General features: G+C 44.3%; 1 protein-coding gene across 1 annotated transcript; it reads left to right on the top strand.

The window, feature by feature from the left end:
* The first annotated feature begins 3,635 nt into the window (after window positions 1-3,635).
* LOC144142549 (catalase-like) lies at window positions 3,636-21,175 on the top strand. The gene is made up of 10 exons (XM_077674134.1): window positions 3,636-3,941; window positions 6,054-6,178; window positions 8,309-8,460; window positions 11,289-11,470; window positions 12,014-12,193; window positions 12,920-13,111; window positions 15,998-16,150; window positions 17,230-17,365; window positions 18,500-18,648; window positions 20,209-21,175. Exons 1-10 carry the CDS (start codon window positions 3,759-3,761, stop codon window positions 20,365-20,367), a joined length of 1,611 nt encoding a protein of 536 aa, XP_077530260.1. The 5' UTR covers window positions 3,636-3,758; the 3' UTR covers window positions 20,368-21,175.
* Window positions 21,176-27,475: the final 6,300 nt, after the last annotated feature.

The raw sequence follows: 27,475 nt of genomic DNA, 5'->3' as shown, positions 1-27,475 counted from the left end.
CTGAGCCACCGGGGCGGGTGGCTCAGGAGCTTTGTCCCGCACCGTGCGAGACTTGAAACTATGCAGCAAACACGTTTTAACCCTGAGTATTAGCTGCGCAAAAAAACAGTTTAAATTTCGCTAATTAACTACAGAGTAATCACTGTTAAAAGGACTGCCATGAGCGGGAAAGCTGCACATGAGTGAGCATGAGGAGACGGGTGCGATTGCCGGCCGCGGCGGCCGCGTTTTTGATGGAGACGAAAAGCAAAAACGCCCGTGAGTACGATATTTCTGCACACGTTAAAAATCCCCAGGTGCTCAAAATTAATCCGGAGCCATCCACTACGGGGTGCCTCATCGCCTGCGTTGCGTCGGCGCGTTGAACCCCACACTCCATCAATGATGCTCAATAGGACACGTGAGCACGGGCTAGACGAACTCGGAGAGAAAGCGAGAAGGGGTCATCACGCGAACAGAGTTTAGGGGGCCGTCGCAACGTGAACGCCACGCTGATGTCTTTTGTCTTGTTTCACGCCTGTTCGCCCTGAATATACGCCATTTATGTAGCTGTCCTCTTCGCGTACATGATAATATCTTGATTTTTATGGCAGATGTCATCGGGGCCATAAACTTAATCCGGGGTGCATCTGAAATTTCCTATTAGTTTTTTGTGGAAAAATATGTGGTAGCTGCCAGAACTATAGGCTTATGCATATGACCAATTTTATTATATTAAACATATCGGAAAGACATAAGGGCTGTCCTGAATTAGAAATGACTGTATGGACAATGCGGGCACTTTGGGGTACGTTCTTGGGGAGCTAGAAACGTCAGGCTCAAACGGGCCAAGTTTTTGCGTTTCTTTTGCAATTTTTGTTTCTCAGTGCCAAAGTTCGTTTTCCTCCAGCGTCCGAAGGCATATTTTCAGATGTCGGCTTACCTTTTGAAACAGAATATTTATTAGAACCCGTTTATCCTAAATGTTAGCGCTTACCAACTTCAAACATCATACCCAAAAAGATTTAGTGTTATTCTTTGTTCGCTTAATAAAGGGAAATCGTATCCTCTAGGTGGCACTTGAGATGCACTTGCAAGTTTCCTCAAGAGTGATACAAGAGACACCGTCAACAAGATTACGGAGCAAAATTGTTACTCCCTCTTATAGGAACAGCTACAGTCAAGGATAGCAATAATAGTAACAACTTATAAAGGGGACAGAAAAAAGGCTAATTAAAAACTAGAGATTAGCCTTAGAAGATGCGACACGCATGGGTTCTGTGTAAGCGACGGCTCCCTTATACATGGCTTACACATGGAAACGCCTGTGTAAGCGAGCTGTTGGTTGTACTTCTGGAGAAGGAAATAGTGCACTTTTCTTGAACATCTTACGCTGTAAATCCACGTGGTGGATTACGTTTTTTCACAGGCTATCATATTTCATTGCCATATATTTTTTTGTTCTTTTTTCACTTTTTCGCTCTTCTGTCTTATATATATGTTCCTGCTCCAATAAAGCGCTCAATTGTTCGTCAGCGCCTGCGGTTTGTAGTCCTTAACTTCGTCGTGTCTTTTGCGCTGTTTTTTTTTTCGTATTAAAAAGCAAGGCATGGCCGTTTGTCGTATCCAGCGTGTGAGAGCAACATTAGAGAGTTTTAGCGGACCGTTTTCGACTGTCCGCTCCGGTATCAGCGCCCCGCTTAGCGCAACCGGGGCCAATGCCGTTCGCGGCCAAGCGCGCCACGCATGCGCAATGGCATTCCCGCTTGCTATCGGAGCGGACCGGACCGTTAAAAACGGTCAGCTAAAACTTGCGATTTACCTAATGACGTAAATGTGTTAAGAAATCGTCACTTTCACTGTAATATAATATTATGTGACCTCTTCTACAAGTCGGTGATTTTTCTGCGAGTTACAGAACCTGCCCGTTACCAGACGTGGCAAAAAAAGTAATTAAATACATTACTTATTACTTTCGTAGAATTTTCTAAAAAGTAATTAAATTGCATTATAAAATTACAGGTGGCCGAAAGTAATGAAATTATATTACTATTACTTTCCAAAAGTAATGAAATGACTTTGAAATTACTTTAACACAAAATCGTCACTCATACACTACCAACTCATATACACTTATTTACCCTCATATACATATACCCTGCACTCTCAAAAATGTATGTTTATACACCAACTGAAGTACAGTTTATTTACAGCGCTATACATTGATATGTTAGATATCTTTATTACATCTCAGAAGGAGCTGTCATTCAAAGTGGGCGTCGGAAAGATGTCCCAGTTTGTACGACAGATTGTGTTTTGCCATGCTAAAAAGACGCTCAGCTGGCGCGGATGAGGGCAGGGTTTTGTTGAACGTTATGAACAACTTTTTCATTTTCGGGTACCCTCCGAAAACACTAAGATCAGCGATGCCGCTGCTTTTCCAACGCTCGAGTTCATCGCTTGGCGACTGAATGGGTCCGGTCCTCCTGATATTGAAGAAGTCAATGTCGGCATCTGTGAAGAAGTCAGCGTCGGCGTCTGCCGTGGAACTGGAACTCTACTTGGTCAACTTTTTATGCCGTAAGAGAAACAGACAGGTTATATCGGAGCCAAAAGTAATTTAAAAAGTAATGAGTAATTTCCATGAAATTACTGGCCTGAAGTAATTTGTTACATTACTAAATTACAAACACTCAAAAGTAATTCATTACATTACTGATTACAAGAAAAACTAATTAAATTACGGTAATTTTCTTACAGTAATTTCATTACTTCCAAGTCTGCCCGTTACACCAAAATAACGTTTACACGCTTTCAACGCCGGCAGGACTGTTAGAGTCCTGATAAATGTCGGCATGCTTTGGAACTGTGGAAATTATAGGATGGTAACTATTTCTTGCTCATTCAATAGACCTATTTTTGTTTTATTGCCTGCGGGTAGATTCCGGCGATTCGTTTATTTATGTGCGGTTTGTAGCTGGCACGCCTTTGGTTGAAAAGTTGAATGGCTACCGCGTTATCTATACAGAAAAGAGTCTCAAAAGGCATTTCCCTCCATTTCAACATTCGAAAGACATCGAAATGCATTCCCCTTCAATCAGAGTTCTTGCTTCAGCTACTTTTCTAGCCCTTCCTTCAAGGCAGCTCTTTGCGCGGTAAATCTGTATCTAGTCGAAGGATGTTCTGTAGACTAATCATTTATATAATTTAGGGTGTCGTCAACATGCGTTGAAATGTCTTAGGAATTCTTTTTCGCCTGTTTCTGGAAAAAAATTCATGCCGGTCGAGTGGGTGTATCTGAGGCCGCTATCATGAAAGCTTCTTGTTGTTTAACGCGTTTTTCAGTTGTCTCTGTGAATTCCTGTGGAACCCTTAATTCCGTTTCTCCTCAATTCTTGATTGGTTACCGCTCTTTGCCAAACTTTGTGATGTCTGCTATGCTCGCCACAATCAGGATTAGGTGTTTTTCCCTCAGGAGGTGTCTTTCTGACGTACCCAACAATAACGTCGTCATTCCTATTTTGCCGCTGATCTGACTCTGCACTCCTTATCCACAAAACAACTGCCAGGTGCTTAGAGCTCATCTACCCCCGATGACCCGGCGGTTCACGCAAAAGATACGCCATCTCGTTGGAACGTCGGCTTTTCTCAATGCTCCAAGCATTTTCGCCGCCACACGGGAGGCCCCGCTTAAGGGAGTTGGGCCAGAGGTCGCCGCAGAGGGAGCTGTGGAGGCGGCGGTTTTGAAGTGATCGGCAGTTCGTGGCCCACCCGCAAGCATGCTTCGCGCGTGTGCTCCACTTTCGCGCAAGTTTTGTTTTCGTCCCTGGCGCCTTTCCGCAACGCCTGCCGGATGTTTTCAACGTTCAGCTGGGCCGACTGTATGCTGCCGGAGCTACACCGGTTCTATTGACAGCGACCGAGTGTCGAACCAGCTGAAGGAGTACAAAGAAAGCAGCAAAGTGAGTTTCTTCAAAATAAGCCCTAAAGGGCCGGAGATCATGTCTACACGGGTCCGAAGAAGATATATGAAATTCGTAATCTTTAGCTTGAGGAAGAGAATGCGCTAGGCGGCAGAGGGAGACGGGACAGATTCCCTTGCGCCGCCAATTTTGTAGGATCACAATTGTTTCACAACGTTCGAAAATGTTGCTGATGTTTTTGTAATTAATATTTTTACGTGCAATCTCTGCCTAAAATGGCCTCATATAAAACAAAAGCATTCATTGAATCATGTTCTTTATTGCCATAGACTTCAAGATTAAATATTTTCCCCCTCAGTCCGCACAGGGGTGACAGCAGAAGTTCTCAAGCATCACCACAGCGCGAGAACAGCACATTGATTGCATCGCGAAGGCGAATAATTTAAATGAGGTAAACCAATGTGATTGTTTTCAGCAGCTCTTTAGCACCCTGTCCAATTCTATACCTCCATAAATTGAAATTAGTTTGCTATTTATTTCTATAGAACAAATATGGGCGTTGTTTTATCGCTGTGTGCGCACGCCTTGGTTTTAATTTTTCCGCTCTTTTTATGTTCGGAATATCAGTCTAACTAGAGCCCAGACGGCAGTGACAGCCGTTCCCTAGGGTTGGGCCTTTAAGGCTACTTGTCTGACAAGCAGTCCCCGCCCCCCCACCCTGCCACCCCCCCGCCCCAAACCATTTCCACCGTATTGGCTGACCTTATAGCATTCGTTTTAAAACGGCAGAGACCACACATTCCCGGTAATCTACGACACTACCCCCTAAAAATATTTCCATATTGTCCTGGGAATGAATCATAGCAAAAAAGTAACTTAGGGATACTTCTTCATGACGGAAATGAAAGTCGGTTTTACTCGTGTGGAGGGGCGGGGGCACAGTCCTATGAGGCTTTTGTTCTTGAATGGTTTTAAGTTGGCATGAGATCCCAGAAACTATGTTGCAAATTCATGCAAAGTTCAGTTGAGCACGCAATACGGTCGATAACGGCACACTCGTGATTTTTAAGGTGCAGGATGTATATGTATCATAAACTCAAAAGTCATGCGTTGTCCCAATCTGAATGCGCAAAAATCAGTGTAACGCCCATTCTTCAAACTGGCACAATATATACGCCGCGAATGTGTTTAGTCGCGAAAGGCGAATGTTTTGAGTCACCATGGCTTCTTCCACCTTTTCCTTCACACCACTCGCGCTACCCCCCCCCCCCCCCCTCATCCCAAGCGCTGCTCACGTGAGGGATACGATGGAGGTATTTGCGTTACGACAGCGGTTTAGGATGTAGATTCGGCTCGGCAGAAAAGAAGTGTTCTTGCTATAGCGCAGATGCAATTGTCTGTGTAAAGACAGCTGTATAGGTAAACCGTTTGGCGCAGTTAGTGCCGCTTCGTGTCGACAATTATAGGGGACAAATTTGTTTTAACGTTCATTAGGTCGGTTAAAAGTTAGGGGATTGAGAGTGTTTAGGCGTAGTAAACATTTCTGGATGTTTCAATTGCAAAAGAGAAAATATTAGAAAGAAATTAGTAAAAGATACATTTTTGGGCAAATTGTATCAACCAAACTTCCGTTGTGTACCGAACTACATTTGAATAATAACTACAGTTTGATTTTAACGGCAGTGTTAAGGTGCGTTCTTTTTGTAAGATTTGTCTAAATTAAAAACCTACAGAAAGCTCTACATTAGGGCATTATGTCTTGGAGTTGTTGATTAAGGAATGTTTCTAGTTAGTGTCATTAAGTTGCGACAAGGTCGGTGACAATGTAGGCGAGCTTAGTTAAACCATTGTTTAAGACGCATGCTCTTACCATTGGAATCTGGTGTGTGACTCGCGTATGGCAAGCAATAATGCGGATTCCACGTGGTGGCTGTAGTACACTCCCTTGTGTAACACGGGAGAAACAAGTATTCTTTTCATGTGTTTTACCTCGAAAACTTTTCTCCTTGGTGCCTCTACAATTTTTATTGAAAGTTGTTTTATTCAGGCTTCAATGCAAATCATTTTTCTTGAATATGAAAACTTAAGTCAGCCGCTCATGAACTGTTTTTTCTCGTTTTCTCGTATTTTTTGGGGGGTGTGGGGTCTCAGAAAACCTCAACGCCTCAGCACAATGGCAATGGCTCTCTCAAGACGCACGTCCTCACCGCAGGACCAAGAGGGCCAGTGCTGCTGCAAGATGCGGCCTTCATTGACGATATGGCACATTTTGACAGGTGCGGGCATTGTTTCTAGGTGAAAGTTTTTTTGTGAAGGCGTTTGCGTTACCTTTTTATGCTATCCGTATTTGTACTTGCGACTGGAGCCAATAATTCCATACCCATTAAAAAGTATTCCTGTCTTCCTGTCATTTTAAATAACTTAAGCTTCTAATTGAAAAATCATTTTCGAATGTCGTGTTCTTTCTGCTTTATATCCTTATGCTATTTAGATTGTTCCAACAGCAGTGTGCTCAGATCGATAGTTCTTCACGATAGGTTAATAGGAAATCCCTTATTAGTGACTATAGTTATCGCTTTCAAACCGGATAATTTTGCAACAAAAACATGTACTATGTTGCCGAACATTCACTCTGCTGAGATGAACAATATAGCTGGTAAGCGCTTTTGCAATAATAAAATACGGTGTCAACAAGAGCATTTTTGTTGTTTTACACTAGTTTCCATTCTCCATATTGCCGAGCATTATCTGTGGTATGTTAACAGATTTGAGGCATTTTCTGGTTGAGTACATGCGGAATGTTTCGTCGGGTGCACCAAAAAAACACGCAAGATTTCACCTCTACGACACTTTTTAGACACTCCTGCAAAATGAAGTTTTTGTGAGTCATCGGACAAGATATTCTTGACCGACCCTTTGCCTAAAGAGAAGCGTTGTTTGCCGGCTCAATGTTTTTAAATTTCCCTTTAATTATAGAAATCCTATTTTGCATATTCTCACCATTATTAAAATATTTTGTTTTGTTCGGATTTTGGAAGCTTTTTAAAATGCGCGAGGATGAAATAAACTACTGAAGATTTCCTTTCAATAGAGAAGTACCGCTATGCTAAAACGTTAATTCTTTGTAATAAGCCTTGCTTTGAACATTCTCTCCAGAAGGTTTTTTTTGTGCGAAGCTTAGATATGAGATCAGTAGGTTCATTAAAACTTCGCACTTGAAGTGTTGGCTCTGTAGTGCAGCGGTAACAAGCTGTTACTCGAACTACCTTCGCCGGCATACGCAACTTCGTGGCCGCGGCCGCTGCCGCCGGCGCAGCAACCGTGTCGCTCTCTCAGTACGCCTGTCGTGTGCGCGGCGCGTTTTGGCGCCCACTGTAATCAAAAGCCATAACATTAGAGTGCCTGGAACCACTCTAGAACTTGAGTCGCCTTCAGCTGACCATCTGTACTTCTCTGTGCTTCGTTTCGGGGGAAATTGTGAAAGCCTACAGGGTCTCGGAGTTTGCTTGGACAGTAGTCCAAAGCACAACAATAGTCCAAAGCTCCGATTTTATTCGCACTTGAAGTGTTGATATAAATCTGTAAATCGCTTCCTGGTAGCCATTATGTTTAGGAATAGTGCGGGCAATTTTATAGCGCCAGTTGTCTGTGTTAGTGTATACTTCCTTTTTTATGTTTGGTGTACCGATGTACCAGGAAAAAAACCAATAATTACTCCACATTCCGATAGGCTACCCGCAAGGCGCAATGACGGTTGGTCAGATCTTGATAACACAGCAAAGAAAATAAATAGGTTAAATATACAGTTTCAAATACCTAACAATTTTAATTTAGGTGGGTCGATAAGGTTAAGTCAAACAACCAATCATTGTAGCAACAAAACGCGATCTACCTCACAACACATCGTGCGGCTCCAATAAGAAACTATACAACTTTCACATAAAAAATTGCGTGGAAGAAACAATCGCCTCCGTTAATACCAGGTGCATATAAACTGTACCTCTGCGAAAGCAAATTTAGCTGCGGAAACTTTCCGTAGAATATTCAGTAAACAATTATCCACCAATTAGCGATGCCGCTTAATTGGTCGTAGCACTCACAATGGGTGGCTTCCTGTAACGTATATTTACTAAAGCCACCGCCCTACAGCGGCCATGGTCTCTGATTCCATTTGTTGCACAATAATACTTTTTATACAGCGGAAAATAGGTTCAGGACAGCTGACTAGCTGTGGTAATTATTAATTTGAGCTAGACAGAAACGTTTTTTTAAAGCAACGTACTCCATCGTCAATGTTCTTCTGAACTGGTCAACTCAACAGTCGTTACAATCAAAAAGAGGTCGGTATGAAGCAGCAACGTGCAGCCATCCTCAGGGGTCGTTTTTATTTATATATGCCCATGCAGGGAACGGATCCCAGAGCGCGTTGTGCACGCCAGAGGGTCCGGGGCCTTCGGGCACTTCCAAGTGACGCACGACATCACAGACTACACCAGGGCCTCCGTCTTCAGCTCGGTTGGCACGAAGACTCCTGTGGCCGCTCGTTTTTCAACCATTGGTGCGTAGCCACCTGCTGCCCTTGAGACAAATTAGATATGTGACGCTAAATTCAAAATAAAAGAATCCCTTTCCCGGGATGGTTGAAATGAGCCGCTGATAAAGGTATCAAAATAAAAGAATCCCTTGCACGGGATGGTTGGAATGAGCCGCTGATAAAGGTTACATAGTTTGCATGAAATCAAGGCCAATATTGCCTTTGCGAACCATTTTTCAGCAGGGTGCAAGCATTCGAGGCCGACTACCGTTGCTCCGTACAAACCCACACCAGAGAACAAATTTGACAACTGCATGCAAGTATTAAAAAATGTGCAAATTTTATTAAGACAAGGAAATAACGCAGAGTGCAAATAGAGTTGTTTTCTTGAGTTGATATATAAAAGAAAAAAATATGCCGACCGAATGCTATGCAGCTTTAAAGGACTTATCAGTTATCACTGGTAGTAGTGTCACGTCCGGGTGCACCCCTGCACCTAATGAGTAACCACCAAGCAACTGTAAATGTTGTGTTGCAGATACGAATATCTGGTACAATGAACGCATCAAAGCAGCAGAATACGCAATTACGGGCATCAACGTATCCACTCTCTATCTCTTTTATTCCTCGACCTAGAATACTCCTGTTCAATTAAAAATCATTTTTATGTTTTCAACACGTTAATAATGAGATACTGACGGTAGCTTTCTTTCGCGGGTAGTCAGGGGTGTAGGGATGTACAACTTTTTACCTGCAGTTTTTGTAGAGAAGTTTTTTTTCTGCCACCACCACCACCACCACCACCACCACTTTGATGCACGTATTACGCTACCGATGTGTTTCTCCAGCAGTGAGCCTCCATACAACGCATATGTATAAAGAAAACATCTTTTCGAGCTACTACAAGTCAAGGCACGTTTTATACATGTAAACATTGTTTTGCGCACATGTAGCCTTGCGTAGAATTACTACGAAGCACAGGTGTGCGGACAAAAATTACAGTGAGCTTTTGTTTAAAAAAATCACCTGGGTTTTGTTTTGGTGAAGCAACACACAACCCTGGTTTAAAAACGTCGCCGGCGACATAAAAGACAAAAAACGACAAAGAAAAAGACATTGGCGTGATCAAAGACTTTTGTACTGATATGTAGGTACACGAAAGAAATTTAGAGGATAGAGTATTCAAGAGCGGAACTTTTAACACCATGCAGCCTTCTACGGTGGAGAAGAACTTCACCGTTACTCGACTTTGGCCGCCAACAACCTCAAAAGGTTGCTGTGTTTGTATAGGCCATAATAAACAGTAAGTATGTCAATATCATAAGGGTGTAGCAACTCAAAACCTTTTTGGTCTAAAACTTCTGAACTACTCGCAACCTGAACAAGAAAAAAATGTTTTCAATTTTGTTGCGTTTGTTTTTGGGGCCATAAAAAGCCATGTAGAAAGCCAGGCCAGGCAGGAGAGGAACGTTTCTAGCTGGTACAGGGGTGTCCCCTGATGACACGCCCCTGTAGCGAGTTTCCTCTAGTATGAAACTTAATACACGGATATTTATAGCTGGATTAAACACAACTACATCGAACTCAAAAGAAAAATCACCCTTTGGTGGGGTCTCGTACTTACTCGAGTGGCGAAAATGCACCAAAAACAAACTGTCTTGCTTTTTTTTAAGTCTCTCTTTCTCCTGGCTTCGGTCGGCACGCAGTGAGTGCCAACCACGCACGGCCTAATTATACTACATATTTCCAATCCGTCTGATCAACCCAGAAAGAAAAAAACTAAAGTGAATTACCTGTAAATGTCACTTAGTATTTCACAGTATGCCAAAATGATGCGTCGAAAATATTTCAGCCGTCACAGCCTGGAAATATAAGCAACCTGACATATTTAGTTAAACCGAAAAATACCTACAAAATATGGGTGACAGAGAAACGCCAACCTTCTTTTCAACCTCCAGTATTTCTGCGTCGCGCACATTCATCTTTACTTGATTCCGGAATTACAAATACTAACAGAACCAAATTAACGCTTTTCATATCTCCGGTTACCAGTAAGGCCGGTATGTCTGTTTATTACCGACGAAAATCAAACCTCTTTCGGGTGATGCAACGGGTGTGATGCTGACACACATACCATGGGCACGCGTAATTTCACGAGCGTTTTCTTCTCCGTTGTCATTTGCCCGAACATAGACTATGTCTTAGGCAGCGGGCGTCTCTTTTTGCTACAGCCAAGTCACTTGGTTTTTAAGGAGTGTCTTTGTGGGACCTGCTTAAACACGAAAACGTGTTCTCTCCGTCCCTCTGTGCCTCGATTTACCCACCCAGCCAAGAGATAAAAAACTTTTTGAATTAGAACTTTCCATACAAAAAATTCCATACAGCAATATTTCATACTTGTCAACACTGTTGAGAAAAAGGAAACATTGGGGTAGTTGGAGCAGAATATCAACACATTAATGGAAATAGGAATTAAATTGAAAGCATAAACAGCTCTCCTGTTAAAAAGCAATGCATTATCTGCATTCGAGCCCGGCATAAAATTCATAAATCAATGCCTTTTAAATGAATGTCATTCTTATTCAAATCCGGGTTTTTTTGCGTTGCAGACGGACACTTCACAAAGGAAGGAAGGAAGGGTAGGAGAGTACACGGAAGGCAGGAAGGTTACCCAGAGAATGGTCCGGTTGTTATTTAAAGAGAAAGAAGGGTATATAACATAATCAAGAGTCGAAGCGGCTTAGCTGTTTTCCTGTACCCTATAGAGCGAGCTATATAACTGCATTGTGGAATAACGGTACACTGTGATGGAAGCCGCCTTTTAATGGTTAATATTCTTGTTCTTTTTTTAGCTGGAGAGATGGGCTCTGCGGAGACGGTTCGTGACCCTCGAGGCTTCGCAGTCAAGTTCTACACAGACGATGGAAACTGGGACCTCGTGGGCCTTAATACACCCGTCTTCTTCCTGCGCGATCCTTTCCTGTTCAGCAGCTTTGTTCACAGCCAGAAACGAAATCCCGTCACCAACATCAGGGTAATAACCACATCTGAAGCGTTTTATCAACCTGTTATAATGTTTCAGTTTTTAGATATAGAGGGGGTTAGCGGGTGCGAATAATTATGGTATCCAATTTGTATCTATAAAAAGATGCCTCAACTAATTGCTATTCTATCTCTGCAAACGTGCTAATACTGGTGTCCTAAATTTTAACGTACCCTGTTTTCACAAAGGAAAGCAAAGCAGCGATTTTATTCGAAACCAAAGCTCCACTCCCTACGAAACCACAACAAAAAGTACGACCACAACGAAAAGTACCCTGTGTCCACTCCGTTTGTGTAAGGGCTAGCACATATTCAAGCCGTACGGCGTAAACTGCACAGTAAATTTAATGTCAGGATTGGGGTCATCTGGTAGGCGTTGGTGAGCTGCATCTATCTACGTCTAAGTGCAGTCACCTCCACAGAGGTTTTATTGGATGTTTCTTCTGATGCTGCATACATTTTTGTAAGCGCAATTTTTCTTGGGCTGATTAACGAATTGTACTGTAATAGGGGTGCACCAATATGCATTTCGCAGGATGCCAATGCAATTTGGGACTTCATCACCCTTCGTCCCGAAACGATGCACATGGTGATGTTCCTTTTTTCCGACCGCGGTATCCCGGATGGCTACCGCCACATGCACGGATTCGGTTGCCACGCTTTCAAGCTCGTGAATTCTAGGGAGGAAGCCGTGTACTGCAAATTTCACTGCAAGGTAAACTAGGCACTCCCAATGCTACATTCACTCCCAAGTGTTAGGGGACCTCCTGGTATTTTGTTAGCGCTACTTTCTGTTTACCCCATGTAAATGCCATAACACAAATCGCTGGATTGTATTTTATGACATTTTGGTAATTCTGCATTGTTAAATTTTGCTGTTGTGACGCATGTTGATTTTGGCCTGAATTTAAAAGAAAACAGAAGTATTTTTCTCTACTATTCAACCCTCAAGCTATATCATCGAAACAAGCTCCTTGCGCCTTGCAACATTTTATTGCAATGATTCCTGCTTTAACTGATCATAAAACTTCGACAAAAATAGTTTTTTTATTTCTGCATTCAACCAATCGTCTGCGTAACACCGGATTGGCCCCACAAAAACTTCTACATTTAACGTTGATTAAACAATACATATTCGTGCTGGTTGCCGAATCATTTGAGGAAAGTTGATTTTGAAGAAAGTTTCGAAACGAACCCAGTGCGATTATGTGTGTCTGTCGCATTCAGAACACTGTTACTAGCAGTTTCTGGGCACAGTTTTTTGCCTTCAGATTGTAAGACACTCATGGCTTGCAGCGTTATTTTGTTAAAGGGAGCCCAGGATTAAATCCTACAGAACATTGAACTCTGATCAACTTACACGTTTAGGTTTTTCAGACGACTTTTCATAATTCCTGGAAGTCCACGTATTCATTAGGATGCCTTACTTTGAACTGCGCAGACCGACCAGGGAATCAAAAACTTGACCGTGGAAAGGGCAGGTGAACTCGCTTCAAAAGATCCGGACTACGCCACTCGTGATCTTTACAACGCTATTGAAAACAAGGAGTACCCTACATGGACATTGTACATCCAGGTGATGACTTTACAGCAGGCAGAAACGTCAACATTCAACCCGTTTGATGTGACAAAGGTGGGTATTGGTTCTGAAGGGAAAACTCATAAAAAATTGCTGTGGTTTAGCTTGATTACCATAGTTGATAGCGAAAGCTTCACTGCCTTGGCTAGGCCCATTGTGGAGGTGTGGTCGAGGCGTGGTTTCGCAGTTATATACAGACATGCTTGCAATAAATACACTGTTTATTCATCTTTTTTTGCCTCACGGCCTTGTTTAAGCCTCACCTCTGCACGAGCGACCAGAGCGGCCAGTTCGTCTTCCTCCATCACACACGAATCAGGGCTGCTTCTGGCCTCCTGGCGTTCCTTTGTGGCGCGCGCATATCGCTGCGGCAGCGCCTTCTCACCTTTTTCCGCCAGAAGACGACACGGGTTCAGCAAACGTCTCCGTTCTCTCCTCGCCTATCTTTCCTCTGCCGCCTCTCTCTCCCCCCATTGGGCCGCTGCTCCGAGCCGGGCGATCCGCCAGGTGGCGACACGGGTCCCGCGAAAGCATGGAGATGCGCGCAAGTCTCCGTTCTTTCTTCGCCTATCTGGGTTGCGAACTAGGCTATTTAGAAAGACACATTCTTGGATGAAATCACCGCAAACGTAAGCGAGGACAAAGGATGTGGAACACTATAGTTGTATCAACCTGCGTCTGAGGGAGCATGTTACTGTCATTAAAGGGCCTCCATCATCCCATCTTTCTTCAGATTGTACTAAGTGCCGCGGATGTAAACCTAATTTTCTTGCCACTGGCATTTTATTTAGGCAACGTGAACGAACGCCCCGCGAAATTATGGAAGCGTTCCACATAGCACAAATAGTAAACAAATGTGTCAGCCGCGCAAGCGTCTGTCTTCATCCCAAACAGATTTCATATCTGCGTGGGCCTTGACTATAGCCGGTGTCCATCTACTTGCCTTATCACCGTGGCTTTTATAAACTTGTTTTGCTCATGCGCAGTGTTTTTATTGTTTTGTGTTCCGTGTTTACATGACACTTCTGATATTAAACTTTAGTGTTTAGACCAGCGGCTCTGTTTGCGTTCCACTTTCTTTGTCTTTATTTAGGTTCGCGCTGGTTTCATCCAAGAAAAAGCCTATCTCTCCGCAGCCTCCCGTCTCTCCTCGGCATCTGGTCGCTTCCGGAAGAAGGTCGCCGGTCGCTTCCGGAAGAAGGCGTGCTTTGACCTGTAGTTCTCAAGGTCAAAACTGGTCACCCCGCGAAGAGCGCCCTAGGTAGCTTAATGTAGCTTTTGCTACAAAAGCTAACACGCATGGAACAGCAAACAAGTGTTAGTAACAGATCTAGAAGCTTCGGCGCATTTGTTACGAATCAGAAAGAAAACACTGGAAGCGCGCTTAAGCAAACGAGGAATGAAACGGGAGCGTTGATTAATATAAGTCAGTGCAGTGGGGTGCTCTTTATGCACTGTTTTATGCTACGGAAGCGTAAGAAACAGTCTAGATGTTAAAACTAGAGATTTTCTAACGATATGTATTTTTTGCGCCATTCAGACAAAAGAAAACATTTCCCCCAATCGTGTATTTCGTTTCTTTTTAGAGATTTAATATACTTTATTATCTTTATTACAACATTGGTGTAGATCATGTTCGGTTTTCAACGCCTAAGCGTTCGGCCATACTAAGCACATAAAATACTCATCAAGTCCTAGTACCTTTTGTAAATATAAGCCTGGCCGTTTTACACAACGGCTATTACTCAGCAAGTGCACGACAGATTATTTCTGGCATCAGCTGGTGTTTCTTGTATTTTGTACTTATTTTATGTTGCTTTATTAAATGATACAAAATATATCTTAACGCCATGTAATATTCCTTCACGATATATTGCCACGCAGCATGTTTTGGGTTTGTTTGTGTTTTTTTTTTTTGCCGACCGGCTGCGCCGGCCTATGTTATGTATTATTCGCAGGCGAAGTGAACCGCATGTTGTATTCTTTATGCCGCACGTGTTTTATCCTTTGATAGACAGAGTGTCGTGAACTAAAGTCACCAGCCTAGAATAATCTTCTATGATCTACAGTGTTCTGGATGCAATTCGACTATTCGAGAATCCCTCGCGCCGAGAGATAAATGACCGCAGAGCAGACGCCGTGGCATTCAAATCGCCGACGCTCGCCTGCACACGTCACTTTGTTGACTGCTACTTCGCCGCCTGTGTGTTCTTTGAGTTCCTAGTGGAGCACAAGTTCGCTCCAATAAACGGGTTTTCCTTCTAGACAGCTGCATCGTCTTTGGCTTCGTGACAATATCTCCACATAGCCGGCCACTTGGCACATAAAAATTTAGATACCAGAGATACAACCTCAAAATATTTTGGTATGGTTCCCTCTATATTTAGTATTTGGGCAGTCGTGAACTCAGTATCCCTGAAAGCAACAGTCAAAATCAACAATAACCATCGTTCCTCTGGCAGTCTTTCATGGACAAGTATTAGTCATACATCAAAGTAATATAATTCCTTTTGAAATTTTTGCAGCCGGCAAAGTGTTTCAGTTTTAGACAGTTTTTGACAATATCCATTCGCCGTTATGATATTGTCACGTGCGCAACTGTGGGATAACGGCGTTTTAAAGTAGGACGGATATGCAATTACCCCGCGTGGGTACGTGCCGTGTGATGTGGCCCCACAGATGACGACGTTGGCTTGCGGTTCGTGTGCTGGATTGGTCGCCATATTGCTAGCCACCACCCGGTGCTCTCTCTCTGTTAAACCTAGCACGTTAGGCACCTCACCTAATAAATACTTTGCCCCTGCATCTTCGTGAAGACAACTTGCGTGCGCCGCTGTTTGCCAGGACGCAACAATATCATGACAATAGGCACAACTCGTGCTTTAATAGAGTAAATTCCTTGCTTCGAGAAATTTTGCCTGGTAATTTGGTCTTCCCTAGGTGTGGCCGTATTCTGAGTTTCCCCTCCACCCTGTGGGCAAGATTGTCCTCAACCGCAACCCCAGCAACTACTTCTTAGACGTCGAGCAGATTGCTTTCTGCCCGGGGACGTTGGTGCCCGGCATTGAGCCAAGTCCTGACAAAGTTCTGCAGGTATCTGCTCTTTAAAGCTGTGCTTGTTCTATTGTTAATGTATACTGCTGAACATTTATGCTAAAGGAGTAAGCAGTGCATTTATGTTAGCGTATATGGTTCTTTCTGTAAGCTTTGCTTATTTAGGTAGTAATTCTTTTCTTCATGTCGAGCCTTTGTGTTTGCAAAACGTTTGGTTTGGAATGAATCCACGCGCATAAAAAGCATTGATTTTTATTCTTATTTTACTTTCTACGTGAGATGAATTTATTTTATTCCAAGGGTCACTCAGAAATTTCAAACTTCATTGTTATCACCATTTATGTTTCCCTAAAGGGCCTATCCAGGGCATTACATAAGGGTGAAGCGGAAAATCAGCTTACAAATGGTTATAACTGAGTGAAAAAGTCATGACAACAACCGTAAAAAGAAGATCGCATAAAAGCGGGAAATGCAAGGACATGACCGCTTACGTATGTTTATAAAAAAAACAGCAACAAATAAAAAACATGAAAAACCAATAAGAAAAACTTGAAACATGTATAACAGGGTTGAGACACTTTGGGGAACAACAGAAAAAGACACATCCCAGCAGCCGTTTGACAGCATGGGTGACAAAGGCTTAAAAGAAGAGAAAAAAACCCAAACGAAAGGAATAAGCATCGTAAACAAGAGTCCCATGTCATCTGGGCACCTCACGCCATTTAAAATTGGGTAGGTGCCGGAATGTCCGAGGACAATTTTATGACGACCCGTCTGGTAACGTGAAGCGGGAACTAGAAATTGTTTCGAGGAATGGGTTCCTAAGGACTTCAGACCATTCATTATTTACAGTAATCAAATTTAACGTTGAAATCCGATCTGGTCTGATGCATTCTTAGGTGTTCCAGTCTGAAACGGAGAACGGTGAAACCACGTGGCGTCGTTAATTGGTGTCTTCATACTTTCAGCTATTCGGGTTATTCGGGTTATCAGCTATACGTTATTTGGGGTCAATATGTATAGTGCTAAAAATAACACTTTCAGTAAAAAAGTAGAATAGAACAATGTGCTTTGTAGTACCCACAAATATTCAACTAACCTGTTCTGCCGTTTTGCAGGGGCGCATGTTCTCTTACAACGACACTCAGAGGCACCGTCTTGGGGCGAACTACATGCAGTTGCCTGTGAACTGCCCTTATAGGGCTCATTCAGGCAGCTACGAGCGAGATGGCCCCATGGCGTTCAAAAATCCAGGTACCAATGGTTTTCGCTCTACACTCTAGGCTTCTGTCCCTAACATTAGAAATGATTGTCCTGCGACATAAATTGTGAGAATTATTAATTAGCAAAGAATGTACACATAACGATCTACAGTTTGTCAGAACCCACATTGCTACTCAGTATTATTTGTAACTTCATAAATATTCGAGCGCTTCCCCACTTTGGTATACCCGCACTAATTGCAGGTTTTGTGTCTAGATAAACGGAGTTAATTTGCTCAAGGAAAGATAAAGGCTGATGAATAAACCCTTACCTATGCTAAAAGGACGTGTTTGTTTATTGGGTAAATTAAAAGCAAACGGAGCTGGAATCTATTAAAGGAAGGCTCGACACAAAGCGTTGTAGACTCGTTTGCACGCGTTCTTCTGCGTGAAATTCTGATGACATTTTGCATTTCATAGGCCGCAGCAATTTTCGGTACCCGTTCTAAAACTCTCCAAAACTGCCACCACCGACCTACAAGTGGACCGTGATACCGAAGTTTAAACGCTTTAGGATCACTGTTCCTGGTAACGTCGTACACGGTACACCCCAAATAGCAACACTCGGCTTCGGAAAACTGTAATAAAAATTACACCATCTTCCCGTAGGGGAAACCTGAGTAGATTGCGAAGCAGCCATGGGGTTACCATCTTCGCGTGCCTTCGTTGTATCAGTAGCTTCTTGACGTAGTTTGAATGTGTGAAGGACATAAGGCGCGTTCGTAGCACATGCTCCCGTCTCGGTTTGTAGCGCAGTGGGAAGAGCGCCACGTACCTCCCGTTGCGGCCAGAGAGTCGTGGGAATGAAACCGGGTGCCGCCTATTTCTTTTTATAGTGGACTGCCCTGACGTCAGTCCAAACGCTGACGGGGCTGAAAAGACGCGCATGCGCTGTAGAGTGCGGACGGCGGACAACAACAAGGGAGGGAGCGACACAACCCCGAGCATGAGATGCTTCGCATCTACTAAAGTGGGCTCGTTCTGTCTTTTTTTTACAAGGTAAAATGTATTTGGGGTACCTGGCAACTCTACCTATGAAAGAAATACGGAAAGTACCGTATGCACTCAGGGAAGTATGGTTTGCCGCAGCGACTTACCGCACATGCCGAATTTCTACACTTCGCAGGCCAAGGCCCCAACTACTTTCCCAGCAGCTTCGCTGAGCCAGAGAGAAGCCTGGCTCACGTTGAACACAAGTTTCCAGTTTCCGGTGAAGCAGGCCGCTGGGATGATGGGGACGACGACAACTTCACTCAACCGGGGCTCTTTTGGAAGGTTACAAAGCGTTATTTATCCTTGGTTATTGAGAAAATTGGAACCATCCGGGCTGATGTCGGGAAAGCTTTTTTACTGCATCGCATGTGGTATGACCAAAGAGTGATAAATTGGGAAAAGCTCATGGGACCACCGTCGTTGAGAATATCGTTGCCTGAGCACGCGACGTTGCTTCTAACGATGTTTTTGCTCTTGTGAGGGCTAATTTCGATAAACATCATTCACATATTTGCAGTGAATGAACTGAAATGAGCGAATTATTCAGTATAGTCAATGAAGATACCTTCAATTGAAACATTATCGTGGGTAATATTGTGTATAAAGACGAAACAGGAATGTAACATAGAGCGCAACCTAATTGTGATACTTTTCTTGACTAGAGACCGACATTCACGAAAAAGACTGTTTTCATTCGTGTTTATTGTGTTCTCCTTTCATATTGCCTGCCATTTGCGCTGAAAAAAAGCGAAAGCCAAGGTTTACGCGATGATATTTTAAACCTTCTGAGTAGACTTGACTGCACCTAAACGAGATTGTGCAAGCTGTGTTCGAAATAATCATGCACCCCTCTTTCAAACCACGACGATGATTGAACGCGAAGCTTTCTCGTGACGGATTTTTTGGTAGCCGTCTCAGTTCTCCAAACCGCTTCGACTATGTCAGAAAGAAGCAATCAGGCACGCCTTCATCGAGAGTAGGGACGCCATCCTTTTTGGGGACGTCCTGCAGAGGACTTCAAAAAAGATTGTCCACTCACAGCGCAGGGTATCCAGTCTCTTTCAGTGGAAACTACTAATGGTTTACCATGTGACCTTGTCATGCTGTTGGGACTGTACGCAATATGGTGATGTTGAATAGCTGTCAGGCACCCCGACGTAGACACGAGAACTGTCTCCCAGCACTTTGCGGATAAGGTAAAGTTGCTCCACAAAGTGTACGAAATGTAACGCAGACAAACCGAGTGGCTGCATGATTTTGGTAACCTTGAAACTTTTAGAGTTTTTGCAGTTTTACGCAGTCAAAGTATGGCCGGCGGATTTTAAACCGACAATAGAGTGTGCAACTTAAAAAGATGCAGAAAAGAAAGGAAAAATTCGGAATGGAGCAATAGGATACAGACTGGCTTCATAAGGCGAAGGACGGAGGTTCGATTCCGACCGCGGGGAGCGGTTTTTTCTTTCACATGACGTTTTCGCGTTACAGACGCTGTCAGTGAGAACACAGAAGCCTCGCTTTAAAAGCGAACGTGCGCAGATAACCATCTCCAAAGTTAGTTCCTTCGTGTGACTTTTGGAATGAAGTATAACATTCCATAATAAAGCCCCAATTTCTGTACTGCGTATAGGGTGCAGGGAGACTTGAACTCACCCTGAAATAGCATAGCTGCACAGGTTAAAATATAGCTGGGCAGTATTTTACGCCAAAGTCTCTACAAAAGAGCTAACACCCCGCAGGAAGAAGTCTAAAGAATACCGCGTTGCTTTTTAAAAGAGTTCAACAGTTCTGATGCACAAAGTTACCTTGCACTGCCATTTATGTCCATGTTTCTCCCTTCTAAAGTTGCTGGACGGTGCAGAACAAGATCGCCTGACTACAAACATCGCCGATCACCTACGCCACGCCCAAGAATTCCTCCGTCAGCGGGCTGTCGCAAGATTTGTGGAAGTTGATCCCGAATTCGGGAAAGCCATTGAGAAGAAACTTCAGAACCGAGCGTAGGGTGTGCGGTGGATCCGCGTTTTGTATACGCGCCCTCCCTGAGAGAAAACAAATAGTTCAAAACATGGTTCAAAACAAATAGTTCAAAACATTGGAAGCGAATCTGGCACTTGGGTCAAAGTCACAGCAATAAAACAGAGACGTTGGCCCTGGTGCTACAGTGCTCACCTGGGCCGCCCCCTTTACGGGCCTGTAAGTATGCGACTAAATCAAACAAGTACATTCTTGGAAATTAAGAGCACCACAATGCGAAGTATTTTATAAAATGCCTAGTACAAATTTTGCAACCTGTACTCTTTAGTTACTATTCCAGAGTTTCCAAAAACAGATGCCGTAATAAAATTGTTGCTCCCATTGTCTTCCAAATGAGTCCCCTTTACGGTTAAACCATGCCATAATAATATTAGCAGTGGTCTGCATACTGTTCTTAGGCCATCTGGCCAGGGTCTTTGGCGAGCTTTCAGTCCCACTAGTTGTAAACAATTTTTTTTTTAAATTATACTATATTTTTCTGGTTGTTTTAAAAGGTACAAAAGGGGAATGGTTCAAGTACAAAACAGGGCGGAAATTTTACATTAAATGTTTACAATGCTGATTTACATTGTTGAAGATTTTTAAGAATGATTAACTTTATCAGTATTAAGTAAGAGTGTTCCACAAATTGGGTCTGCCAACTGCCCTGTTTTCAGAAAGGGAGGTCTCAATCTGGTACCCATACAGTATATACCTATGTATCTACCTATGTAGAATTGTGCTGTATATCCTTGTACTTATATATTCAAGAAAAATAAATTTAATTTTATTGCTCGGCTGGTAATAGGGGAAAAATTGTGGATGTTTTTGAGTAACAGCTACATGAAGAGCATTTTTTCTGCGAAATGGCATCATGGTTGACACTGTAGCACCGATATTAACCCTTGTCTAGGTTTCAAAATGTCCCCTCATTCATTTGCAAGTATAGAACCAATAGAGCGTGGATCTAGAAGCGAGCAATACCCGACAGCTATTATCGTTTGTGAAGGGGTACCGCACGAAAGAGGGCGCATATTTTATGGGCTGTTTTCAGTTTCTTGAGGTGTAGCTTTAATTTATTATAATATTAATTGTATGTACATTTTACCAATTTTAGAATCCGCAGCGTCAAAACCAGTCTTTTGGGGATGGATCTGAACAAATATCTAGTGGTCAGAGAAGGCACTTTTCTAGGACAAAGGAAACTGCTTATGCCAAAAATCCAAAAGGACCAGGAATGGAGGGGCTAGACGCTTTGCATGATTGATCTAGAGGGCCATACGGGGTGCAAAGAGAACAAACGTTTTGCTTTCTCCTCCTGACTGTACATACAGTTCAAAGCCCATGCAACATATTATTTGCGACATTTTGCCTCAGACGGCTTTGCTTGCTTAGAGGAAAGTTGAAAATTTAAGTACCTGTAAAGTTTCAATACTCGCGCTTTGTTTTTTTTTTGCCCAATTTTCTTACGTTTATGCAGTACATATGCAAATGTAACCCCCCTTTGCAATACCCCCTCAGAGAGACTTTAGCGGTGTTGCGAACAAACAAACAAACCAACAAATATTAAATAAATAAATAAATAAATAAATAAATAAATAAATAAATAAATAAATAAATAAATAAATAAATAAATAAATAAATAAACATCTGTGAAGCCCGACAAAAAGCGGACGGGAAAACGGGGGGCAAGGAAGCGACAGAGGCAGCTTCCACAATGGTGGAGAGAAGAAAGAGTGAAGGAGTGGTTCGCGAAGCAGGAAAGTGGAGAGAGTAAATTATGCCTACGTTGAAGCTGGGAGGGCAGGGGTTAAGTGAAATCTATCCATAAACCCAAATGTCATACAATTGGAGTAGTGCTGCTGGCGCAAAGCTGATAGAAATAATCAATACACTTACTTAAGGTCACTGTGCCGAAAAATTGAAGTACCGCTGCTAGCACAAACCTGACGGAAATAACGAAAATGTTTACCTTAAGATCACAGAGCAAGAAAATTGAAGTAGCTCCCTTAGGAGAAGGGTGACGGAAGTGACCAAAATGTTGAGGTTAATATCAGTTCGCAAAAAAAAAATCGGAGTAGCGCTGCTAGCCCGCAGCTGACGGAACTGACCAAAATAATTACCTTAAGACCACTGTGCAACAAAATGCCACTATCTACTAAGTGTGCACGTGCAGTAAAAGTCGTTAGTTATCGAACACCCTAGCTGATCACTGCGAATAGAAGACACGTGGCGTATTGTCATGAGCAACCTCCCGTTGGGGTAAGAGCATAGATACGAGAAGAAGAGGAGGAACGAGGCGAGCGTGGGGGAAGGAAGAAAACGAGAAGACCAGGCGACGCTCATGGAACCGACCCCAGCGTGATCGGGGCCTGACGACGCCTCAGGCATAGTGACTGGAGCTCCAGGCTGCGATCCTGGAGGGAGACCCCGCGGCAGCGCACCGTCGGCGACTCCAGACACGAGAACCAGCTGTGCTACAGGCGGCGACGCTCGGGCTACGCTGCGACACACCGCAACTAGGGCTACACTCCCTTGGCTGTTGGCAGCGCCGGCTCGGCCACGTCTTGCAAGCCTCTTCGAGACGCGACCGTCACTTTGACTTCTGCGCCGAACAGGAAGACATCTGCTGCAACGTGAGGCGACGCCTTCGTTCACAACTTTTAGGCGTGCTCGAATTGTTAGAACACTTTGACTGTTTACGTACTTGTCGTGTGCTCCTAAAGATAGTCCCAGTCAATTAAACGGTTTTTTCTGTGTATCCTGTCTACTTGGTGAATTGACGTGACAATTTTGGCGAGCCTGCCAGGATCCATCAATTTTCATTGTCACTGTCAATTCAGCCAGGTGGATCATGGACCCAGAAAAACTGGTAGCCCTTACTGAGGCACTAGGATTGACAAAGGAGGAGGCGCTGGCAATGTATGAAAGAGCAGCCCAGGAGGAGCAGAAGAGAGCCGAACGAGAGCAGGAAAGAGCAGAGAGGGAACAGAAAATACTAGAACTTAAACTGCAGCTCGCTGAATATGCTTCGCAGGGGGCAGTAGTGCAGACTGGAGAAGCATCAGGTTCCGTATCACCTCGAGCCCCAAAGATCTGTCCCAAAAAGTTGATGGCACCTTTCGAGGAGAAGCGAGACGACTTGGATGCCTACCTGCAGCGGTTTGAGAGAATAGCCACCGGTCAGTGCTGGGAAAAGTCTGAATGGGCTACAGCCTTGAGTTTATGCTTGGCGGGGGAAGCATTAAGCGTCTACGGTCGAATGCCAGCTTCCGACTCTCATGACTATGACAAGGTGAAGATTGCCCTACTACAGCGATTTCGCTTGACGGCTGAAGGTTTTCGAGAAAAGTTTAGACGCTCTAAGCCGGAGGATCGCGAAACTGGTCGACAGTTTGCTGCCCGACTCAGCAACTATTTTGACAGGTGGATGGAGCTTTCAGAAACTGAGAAGACTTATGCAGCGATCAGAAATCGTGTTGTCGCCGAGCAATTTTTAAATTGTTGCAATCCCAAGCTAGTCGTGTTTCTAAAAGAAAAGCGACTGCATGCTCTCGACGACCTGGCCGAGTCGACTGACGGGTTTCTGGAGGCGCAGGGCATAAAAAACCTGGGTGGTACCAGAGACGAGATGAACCCGCAGCCCAACCCAAGTGCAAATTCGTTAGGACCGAGAAATCTTCGCGACGGGCAGCACGCACCTAGGAAATGTTACCTATGCAACCGCGTGGGACATTTAGCAGCGGACTGCCGCCGGAGTACAGGTGGTGGCATCATTACCCTAACTTGTCAACTCTGTCGCAAGAGGGGACACAAAACGGAGGACTGCAGATTTAGGCAGCAAGACAGAGCGGCTAGCATTGTTTGTCCTGAGGAAAGAACAGCAGCGCCACAACGCGAGGACAAAAAAATAAAAGAAGAGGAAGCACCGGTCACAATAGCAAGCTCGACCACCAACCCATGCGACAGAATGCCGGTTGTAGAGGGAGAGCTTAGAGGCCAAAAGATTGCGGTGCTTCGGGACAGTGGAGCCAATGCTGTATTGGTGAGAAGAAGCCTGGTGCCAGATGAAGACCTGACGGGGGAGTTTTCCACAATTATCTTAGTCGACAGTACTGTGAGGTGCGTGCCAGAAGCAGTAATAGAAATTTCTACGCCCTATTATTCTGGAAAGGTGAGCGCCAAGTGCCTGGAAAACCCTTTATACGACCTAATATTGGGAAATGTTCCGGGTGTCCGAAACGTGGACAGTCCCGATACTCAGTGGTTTGAAAGGGCACCAGTTCTAGAACCAAGCGGTTCCGACATCGGTGCAGAACCACGACAGGAAAAAGAGAGTTCAACGCACAAAGGGAACATCGAGGCAAAAACAGCTGCCGTTAAACGTTCGACAAGGGTAGAAGCTGAGAAACCCGCACTTAAAGTGCCCACTATCGGACCGTTACAAGTTACCCCTAGTGAGTTAGCGAAGCAACAGGAGAAAGATCCGTCACTGCAAGTGTGTTATCGACACGTTGGAGCGGAATGGCGACGAAACCGGACCGTGTACGAGTTCCAAATACGCGACGGACTTCTTTACCGAAGGTGTCAGTTTAGCTCTGGTCGAGAGGTCATACAGCTGGTGGTACCCCAAGGATTACGGCACACAGTCTTGGGGTTAGCGCATGACAGCATAATGGCGGGTCATCAAGGGACAAGTCGCACTCTGGCCAGAATAGCGGAAGAGTTCTTTTGGCCTGGCATGCAAAGTGACACCAAGCGGTACGTCAAGTCCTGTGATGTTTGCCAACGGACTTTCCCGAAAGGCAGAGTAGGCAAAGCCCCTCTGGGATTAATGCCTACGATTGCCACACCGTTCCATAGAGTAGCCATAGATATTGTCGGACCAATAACACCAGCTTCGTCTGACGGCAATAAATATGTACTGACCTTGGTAGACATGGCCACGCGTTATCCAGAGGCGGTGGCACTCAAGACTGTGGACACGATTCAAGTTGCCGAGGCACTGCTGGAGATGTTTTCAAGGTACGGTGTACCAAAGGAGATTTTGAGCGACCGAGGATCAAGCTTCACATCTGACCTAATGAGGGAAATAAACAGGCTAATGTCAATCCAGCAATTGCTGACAACGCCTTACCACCCTATGGCCAACGGGTTGGTAGAGAAGTTTAACGGCACGTTGAAGAACATGATTAGGAAGATGTGCCAAGAGAACCCCAAGCACTGGGACCGGTATCTCCCCGCCCTTCTTTTTGCCTACCGTGAAGTGCCACAAACCTCTCTGGGATTCTCTCCTTTTGAGATGCTGTATGGAAGAACGGTGAGAGGACCCTTAGCCATCCTGAAGGAACTCTGGATTAATGAGGGATTAGAGACTGAGGTGAAAACGACGTATACGTATGTGTTGGAGCTACGGGAGAAATTGGAAGAAACGTGCCGCATCGCTCACCAAAGTCTAGACCAAGCAAGGCAGAGGTACAAAAAGGCCTACGATCGCAAAGCAGTAGCTCGACAGTTGCACCCCGGTGAGAAGGCCTTGGTGTTACTTCCCAGTGATAACAATAAATTACTCATGCAGTGGAAAGGGCCATTCGTGATTACATGCAAGAGAAATGAATGGGACTACGAGTTGTTAGTAAACGGACAGAAGAAACTCTTCCACATCAATATGTTGAAGAAGTACGAGGAGAGGCGTCCCCCAACAAGGAACAGTCCAAGTACAGCGTGCATGGTTCTTGCTGAAGATCGGGATCATGAAGTACCCTCATTTTCAGCAAGGAAGACTATGGGAGTAGAAGAAGTCGAAATCTGCCCTTCCTTGAGGAAAAGTGAAGCACTAGAACTTCGAACTCTGCTCCAGAAATACGCTCACCTGTTTTCGGATGTACCCGGAAGGACTACCATGCAAAAATGCAAGCTACAATTAACCTCGGACAAGCCTGTGCACGTAAAGCAATATCCATTACCACTAGCAGTCCAAGCGGATATTGAAAGAGAGGTAGAATCAATGTTGACCCAAGAGATAATTGAACGGTCTGATTCTGCATATAATGCCCCTCTAGTTGCAGTGAAGAAACCGGATGGGTCGACGAGGGTGTGTGTAGACTTCCGAGGCCTCAACAACATTTTGGTCGCCGATGCTGAGCCAATACCTCGAGTGGACGTCGTTTTCGCTAAAGTCGCAGAGAAGAAGTACTTTTCCAAGCTCGACCTCACCAAGGGATATTGGCAAATCCCTATGGAGGAAGAGTCGAAAGGAAAGACAGCTTTCTCGTGCTCGTTGGGACTTTTTCAGTTTAAGTTTATGCCATTTGGGCTTAAAACAGCCGCTGCTACTTTTACAAAACTAATGAGGAAGGTGCTACAAGGCCTCCGTAACGTGGAACACTACATCGATGACATCTTGGTAGCCACGGACACATGGAAAGAACACGTCGAGACACTGGAAGCTTTGTTTCAGCGACTGCAAGAGGCGAACCTCACGATTAAGCCCACAAAATGTGAATTCGGGTACCAAGCCGTGACGTTCCTGGGACACAAATTAGGAATGGGAACTGTGTGTACGAAGGAAGATATCCTGGACAAGATAGAAGCTGCGAACCCACCGAAGACGAAGAAGGAGGTGCGGTCATTTCTTGGACTGACCGGATTTTACCGCGAGTTCATTCCCAACTACGCTAGCACGGCTGATCCCCTGATAGAACTGACGAGAAAGGGGTCGAGCAATACCATTAAATGGACAACAGAGTGTGCAGAAGCATTCGCGAAACGCAAGAGCTGCATGGCACGGGCACCGGTGCTGTTAGCACCGAACCTAAGGGAGCCGTTTATTTTGCGAACGGATGCCTCAGACAAAGCTCTGGGCGCGGTTCTGATGCAAGAGAAAGATAAAAAGTTACATCCAGTCTGTTTTGCAAGTAAGAGATTAAATCAAGCAGAGAGAAATTACTCTACCATAGAGAAAGAATGTCTGGCCTTGGTGTGGGGTATCAAAAGATTCCACATCTACCTCTATGGGAAAGCATTCAAAGTGCAGACAGATCATCAGCCACTGGAATATCTGAAGAAGGCGAAACTAAATAACAGCAGAATAATG

This window comes from Haemaphysalis longicornis, unplaced genomic scaffold (genome assembly GCF_048455015.1).
Source record: "Haemaphysalis longicornis isolate Haplotype H1 unplaced genomic scaffold, Haemaphysalis longicornis Haplotype H1 scaffold_6, whole genome shotgun sequence".
NCBI classification, from domain to species: Eukaryota; Metazoa; Arthropoda; class Arachnida; order Ixodida; family Ixodidae; genus Haemaphysalis; species Haemaphysalis longicornis.
Note: the sequence above shows the minus strand (reverse complement) of the source record. Positions and strands in the feature narration are given on the sequence as shown.